An 8,036-nucleotide genomic window follows, 5' to 3' on the forward strand; every position below is an offset into this window, starting at 1 on the left:
TATTTACTATTCTGATAGAAATTTACTAATAATAATTACAACAAAAATAATAATAAATGTTTCCTCAACAATACAACCAATGCGATTTTAACTATTTTGCTTTCCCAATTCCATTTACTAATTTTTTTAAACGAGAACGATTTTTTCCTTCAATACAAATTAAATATCATAAAAATCTAATTAAAAAGCAATGAACATACATTTCATGCAAAATAGAGGAAACATTATTATTTCTGTGAAGAGTAATTTATTAAGCGTTTATTAAGCATACTTTTATAAATGGCATATCTAGAAAGAAAAAAATGATTCTTCGTTTTAACTCGTTACATAGTATTTCCTGCTAGAAATTGAAAACAGTTTAACAAAACTAATTGATAGAAGAAAACGTTTTTCCGAAAATAATTAATTTTGAATTCGAAGTTGTTAAAAGACTTTTGTAATAAAAAAATTGAAGCCTACTTTCTTAAATGTATTGCTTTTAATAATGTTTTACTTTGAGTTATATTTATGTGGATTTAAAAACACACACACCTTTTTATTTTTCACATTTTGTTTACGCAGATATTCAATCAAACGGCCAAAACAGTTTTACAAGAAACAATTCATAAATGAAAACGATTTTTTTACTTGAATGTTAAATTCCTATCAAATAATGATAAATTTGAGCTTTTTAATATCTAAAGAGTATTCTTATTATGGCTACGAAAAATGTTTTAATATTTACAAAAGTGGAGTAAATTCATAACCATTATCAGTGAAGATTGGTGTTCTCAAAATTATTTTTATTTAAATCAAATAAACTCGACATAATTCTTATTGAAACTAGAAAATTCTAAGCAATTATTATTAAATATACGTTTTAACTATAAATTATTTTAAATCATTACAGTTCTAAAAAGTATTTTCGTACAAATATATATCAAAAGTACCATAAAGATTAAGACCACTATGAAGTAGACAAATAAAAATTATTTAGGAAAGTTTTGGATGTATAATACTTTATCGGCGTGAATAAAAAGAATGAAAAAAATATTAATGCAAATTTTTCTTTTCAATAAATTTTTAATTTTTTATAATAAAGTCTAATACTCAAAACTGCCAATTAAATTATTAAATTAAAAAATAAATTCAAAATATCTTGCTAAGCTGATGGTTTCAACAAAATAAATTTTTAAAATTTCCTAAAATCTTGAAAATTTGTTTAAAATATCATTTCTTTTTGAAGTTATTTGACATTTACAACCGGATGACAGTAAAAAAAGTTAGTGAAACCTCATTTTCGCGGTGATTTAAATGTCTATCAGGAAGTAATAAAACGTAAAATTCAAATTTAATCATAGCAATTGCATTAAGAAATAATATTTTGTAAAGATGACGCACAATTTTACGAAAATTTAAACTTCCTCAAACAATTTAAATTTTAAACAAAGATTTATAAAGTCACATTTAAAAAAAAATTGTGATTTAGTTAAGTACAAATACGATTTTCATAGAAATGACTTATACTAAAACACAATTTTAGATACATTACATTAGTTATACCAATGATATGTTTAAGAATGAAAAATTCGTAAAAAAGCTAAATTTCTTTAAATAAAATTAGAGAAAAATAATGTGAAATAGCTTTAATTTTACTCGTAACTTCGAACGTGAAAACAAGTGTATCTGTAACCGTTTCTATATAGTGTTTATATAGTTTCTATATAACCGTTTCTATTCTTTAAAAAAAGGAATTATATAGTTATGATTAGATTATTATGCCTTTTTTTTTAATATCTTAACATTTTGCGATGAAACAAGCCTTTAATTTATTTCATACCATCATAAAATAAATGAATATAATTTATAACATTGTAATGCAGATATACTTAACGCAGTAATATTATTGAGATTAAATATTAAGTTAACAATAACTGACATAAATGTCATTATAAAAATTGTTCTATCCAAACTATATCTGCATAGATAGATAAAAATTCATCAAAGAAAGATTTTTTTTTAGTTTGAAATTAAGTCATAATGTATTTACTTAACTATAAAAATAGATAGAAACGTGATATTTTGTGATGAAACAATTCTTTATCTTATTTAGCGGCATCACAAACTAATTATAGCAATTAATTAGATTGTAACGTAAATATTTTACACATAGTTCATATTCTCATTAAATATCTTAATTTAAATTAATTAAGATACATAAAATTACATTTTAAAACATGCATTGTCTAATTTTCACGAAGTTACCTCTTAATATAGTAATCTTAAAATAGTTCTTATCTTCATCTTAAAATAGTTGATGAATCTTACCTTGCGGCCTGTAGGGCAGGATCCTAGGTTGCCTTGCCATCAACCAAGGATACGAAGAATAGTCCCTATTGACCAGATAGGATGTCAGAGGATACTGTCCTGGACAATGTCCTAATGGTAATGCAGGTCCATAATGGGACATCACAGATGGATATGTTAAAGGACTACTAGTAGCATGAGGCGCTACCAAATCTCCTCTATGAGTATAATCTGATGTCCTTGTAGGCAAAACCCTCTGAGGTCCATATTGGCCATAACCACTGTAGATGTCTTCCACTGGTGTCCTGTAGTAGGGCGAACTTGAAGTGGTTGACAGTTTTTGTTGGGTATGAGCTGGTGGAGGAGTGATGGTGGTGATTTCGCCATCTGAGCACCGGTCATCTTCTGGACTTGGAGACCTTTTACTAGTGCTTTTGGTTTCCAGACCAACTATGGACTCGATCGAGAAACCTAATTTAGGTTTAGATGGATTGGATGTAGTTCTGTGTGGAGATAAAATGGCTGCTGGAGCCATTGGCATCATACTGGGTCTCAAGTCACCTCTCATCGATTGCGGATTGGAAGTCACTTTTAAAATGGATGGTCTCACTTTCAAAACATCGACCAAATAACAGAAAGTATGGTGCTGTGTGAATATTCTGTCAAAATATCACAGGAATCATACCAATTTCATTCAGAAGAAAATTTTCTTGCTTTCACTGGTACTTCCGGCTGTTTTATGAGAAGGAAAATTCCTCGATTCAAGTATTGTGCACGATTTTCATAAAAAAATGATCTAAAAATTTTTTCAGTTGATACTTTTAACGATAATACTTTCTATAGTAATGATGTCTTATGATGAACATTTACATTTCAGTTGCTATTGAAGATTTCCACAACTTGTCCTCGTAGAATCGAACCTAAACAGATTAGTTTTCTTTTTCTATCAAAATATACAACTATGGGCAAAATGAATGGAGAAACAATGAAGTAAACTTCTTCCAATCCAAATACTTAATTCGAATTTAATTGACGGAACACACAAAGAAGATGCACGGACTTCGCAGTGGGGTTGACGATGGGATGTTGGACGTCCCGCACCGGCAAAACACGCTCTTTCAACGGGTAAGAAAGTCTCGGGAAGTTCGCCGCAAACTCTCAGCATCCGACGCACGCGCCGTAACGTGTTACCGGATTAGTGCCCTTGCTGAATAGCTATTGGCAGAAAAGGCTGGATTGAGAAGAGAAGCAACAAGTCACTCCGAACACGCCGGGAGAAAAACTTTGGTGGGTAATCTGCCTGGCGCCATCTAACGAAAGTAAATTGTACTATACTGTGGATAGATGTGTTCTGAGAAATAAGGAAATACTATACAATTTATTAATTTGTATGAAAATTTCTGCCTTCCGTTTAGGCACAGAAAGTTCTTACTGAGAGATTAGTCTAGAATTCTTTTGGGAAAATAGTGTTATTACTTTAATTTTTTTAAGTACAGAAATGAAGTAGGCACAATCCGAATGAGAAAGATACAAATACAAAACTTATTTAATATAAAGCACTTCTCAAAAACGGATCATTAAACTTAAAAAGGCATCAAAATTCATATCTTTCGCCACTAATTCTTCGATGAATCTCAGTGGATTTGAAAGAGAGATATTGGAGATTATTGTCATACATCACAGAAAATGGCAACAAACGACGAATACAGCCATATGTATTGAGTTTTTTCTGATTAGCTCTATCAAAAGTCGTCCAAAATTGATTGAAAATTATATGTCCGTATATTGTTTTAGATTTCAAGTAATTATGAACCACAATGCAATACACATTTAAATAAATTCAAGATATATTTGAGGAAGTATAAAAACGGTGAAACTTTATAATGGATGTTAAAAATACTAATCTCTCGATAAATGGAATATAGCACGTAGAGAAAAACAATAATGGAAGAAGTTAAAAGATAAACTTTTTCCAATTAATATATATAATTTAATTCCAATTAATATATATTATTTAATTCCAATTAATATATATTAATTAATTCCAATTAATACATATGCTTTATTAATCCCTATTTAATGCATTTATTTCCAAATTAATAATTTTTATAGTTCAGTTTCATCTTCTCTAAATCATCTTGCTAAAGATCAACTTGCACAACTTTTCGTAATTTTGACAATTGCGCAGATAAAAGGAGTTTTCAAATTTGTTGTCAGATTGTAAATAGGGCCCCGTCTTATTGAACAGAATTTTGATAATTTACTTTTGAGCCTTTTTAACTTCCAGAAACACATGACAACACTATGCATTAAATATAGTATTTTTATTATATATTTTTATTATATATATTATATTATATATATATATAGTATTTTTATTATACAAAACGTACAAGTAAGTAATTTAGAATAATTAAAATTTTGATTAATTAAGAAACAAGATTTTTCCACGATGACTGGAAAAAAATTAATTAACAATTTGTTTTTTTTTCAGTATAGCCAATTTAATTTCCGTTTTTGTTGTTCAGTTTGACACACACACACGTATATATATTCTTGTTTTTCCACCAATTTTTATTAACTTAATCTTACAAGCGCTCTATAAAAATTGCTAGCTTCAGCATTTTCCCACGCTCCGAATAAAGGGATAAATATCCTTACTGCTTGCGACATTCTTTTAAAGATACCTGTTGCTGTTGCTGCGACTTATGGCACTCTACAAGCCCGCTGACAGTTATCTATCCGCGATTTAAGCCGAATGAGCGTCTCTTGTTTTCTCAGTAGCGCCAACTAGGGCCAAGAGTACGACTTACTTATTCACACGTCACATCCCCTTTTACAGAGCGGACTTTATTCATGCAATTCATTCACAGAATCAGAGAAAGATCACCTCTGATCCAGTATCCCAGTGGTATTACTTTCGACATAAAGGTTTTATGACCACGACAAATTTATACTTGCGCCAGACACCACACGCATACACACGGAGAGTCTTCGACCCTTGGGGTTCAAACTCCCTACTCAAGAGATGCAAACCAATGCTTTACCAACCAGGCAATCCAGACCTCTTAAAGATACGTAAAATTCCCTTTTACATATGCAAAAAATAACGTGCGAATCGTTGTTAGTTTACCCGGACAGATATCACACCGGGAGGCATCCCAAAAATAAGGACGAGAAGCTTTCAGTATGGTGGTTGGTTCTCTTGATCCTGTTGGGTATAGTAACTCTGGCTGATGATGAGATGTTGCTTCTATGGGAAGGGTTGTAAGGTTACTGGTGATGGTTTTTGGATTCACTCATAGTTCGTACCTATTCTGTTGCAACGTTTCGGCCCTTCATCTGAACCGCATTCTTTCGGTTGTATGCTTACGCAGATACTAATATTTTAATTGGCATTGTAATGTAACGAGACGTGATTTCATAAGGAAAGTTCATGCACACGATAAATAGAAGATATATATTTTTAATAAAATAAATCAGCTTCGCTTTCTATTAAAATGTGATGCTTGAAAATTTTTATTTTGGTGATCGTGAGCACCAAATTACACGTCTTGGTGAACCAGCTAATCACCAAAGGAGGATATTTAACAATAATGTAACGAAAATTAATGTGATAAAAATAATTGGTGATCTGAAAAGATCTCCAATTACTATCTGGAGATAAGAATATTCTTATCTGGAGATGGTAGCGTGAAAATTTCTAGATTTGATTCATCCATTTGATTTATCTTTTTATACTTAATTACATTACAAAGACAACGTTTGACAAAGAGTATGTAATATTGAAATTACACGAGTTTGAAAAACTTAGTATCTAAAGCAATGAAAAACATTTTTGCAAATATATATGAAAATATTTTTAATAATTATATAAAATTAGGAAAAAATCGTATTAATATAAAAATTGCATTAAGAAATGGTTCATTTTAAAGTGGTTGCCAGAGCCATCTAGTGAGTAAATATATGTTAAATTATGCAAAGAAAAGAAAATATTTTCAATTGAACAATCATCCAGCTAAATGATGTGTTTCTTTGTAGGGAGTCCAAGAGAGAGAGAGATTTGAAGAAACGTGTCACACAAGCATTTTGTATAAAAAAAATAAAGGAAAATCTCCTTTATTTGTGCGTACGAAGTAGAAGAGCAGAGGCACAATAATTTCGATAATGCTTGAAATACTTTGAATCCGATTGCAGTCTTTTCCGTAGTCTTTGATCAATGCTTTTTCATACTCTGTAACCAGATGGGGTCAAAGTCCAAATTTTTTAGAGAAAAGCGAAGTTTCAAGAATTCTTTACACAAATTAAAAAAGAACGGAAAAATAGGAAAAGAAAAGAAAATATGAAGAATATTTCTCTAAAAATAATAGCTTCAATGTGAGCAAATCCTTGATTATCGGATATTCGGGATCATATATTACAACTATACAATTAAAAATAAGTTTTTTTTTTCTTCTAATTTTTCAACTGAGATAGGCAAAAATAAATAAATACATTTTCAGTTTCAATTTGAAATCTTGGAGCGCAGCTGCACACGTAATAAGAGATGCAGTTAAAAAAATTAAATGTATGAAGGAAATATTAATCGTTAGCGAAAATATATAAATTTATTTTATAAATACATATTATTGTGATGCATCAAATCAAGACAATTTCCTTGCTTTTACTTTTTATTTATTTATCTTCAGTAAAAAATTTACAGAAGCGCCACCTATTGGAATTTTCAAAACAAAAAGATTTTAAGATGAGACAATCATCATTTAATTCTTTTTTTTTTAATTTTCATATAAAAATATTTTATTTTTTATTTCATTTTGATTTTAATGATATCATTAGATCTAATAGTTCAAATGCAAATTCTATTCTGTGTTTTTCTTACATTTTTTCTTCAATTTTTTTATTATATATTTATTTTTTGTCATTTTGAAACCGGGCAGAATTTATACAGGTTATCTCTCGGCTATGTATTACCGCAGAATTTCCATTCTTTCCATTCCATTCTTCAAATAATATAATATATTTTATAAGCAAATGTATTTCTTTGGCAATGTACTAAAATGAAATTTATTTCAATTCTTATTCGAAATTTTACTTTTTATAATTTGATGTCAGTTGGATGACAATTTATAATTTATGCTTTATCATAATAAATTCGCTGTTCTTCTCTTGGTTTAACTCCAAATATACAAAATCTCCATATTTTCCTTCAAAATCTAAAAGTTTTCGACATATATTAAGTCGAACATTTGTGAATGCATGGCTAGCAGTCTTTACAATAAAAAAAAGACCTTATAAAACCTTGCCAATCATTAAAAAAACCTTATAAAACGTTTTCAATCAATTTAAAAAACCTTATGAAACCTTTCCAATCAAACTAAATATCTGACAACTTTTTATATTGTCTAGTTTTACACATTTATCAAAGTAATATATACTATGAAACATTCAAACAAAATAGTGAAAATTGTAATTAAAAAAATTACTATTTAACATTTTTAAATTAAAAGTTCAGATGAAGTTTATGTAAATGAAACTGAAACGTCTAAATTTTTATTTACTACCGAAATTCGAACTATTGAATAATTGTTTTAACATTTTTTCACAATTCGTATGAGACATCAAAATGGTTTTAGTAACGGTTCCTTAATTTAAATTTTAGTATCGATTTCTTCAGTTAATTGATTTTTATTAAAAGGTTTTGCTTTCGTCAATGAAAACAGTATTGTCCAAGTAGACAACGAGTTGGTGTT

General features: G+C 29.1%; 1 protein-coding gene across 1 annotated transcript in view; it reads right to left on the minus strand.

Annotated features, from left to right (window-relative positions):
• Positions 1-3,496, minus strand: part of LOC129989193 (homeobox protein EMX2-like) — a 57,533-nt gene extending 54,037 nt beyond the window's left edge. The window contains exon 1 of the mRNA XM_056097572.1: positions 2,308-3,496. Coding sequence (XP_055953547.1) covers positions 2,308-2,854 — 547 coding nt within the window. The 5' untranslated portion in view covers positions 2,855-3,496. The remainder of the gene's footprint in view (positions 1-2,307) is intronic.
• Positions 3,497-8,036: the final 4,540 nt, after the last annotated feature.

Source organism: Argiope bruennichi, chromosome 10 (genome assembly GCF_947563725.1).
Source record: "Argiope bruennichi chromosome 10, qqArgBrue1.1, whole genome shotgun sequence".
Classification (NCBI taxonomy): domain Eukaryota; kingdom Metazoa; phylum Arthropoda; class Arachnida; order Araneae; family Araneidae; genus Argiope; species Argiope bruennichi.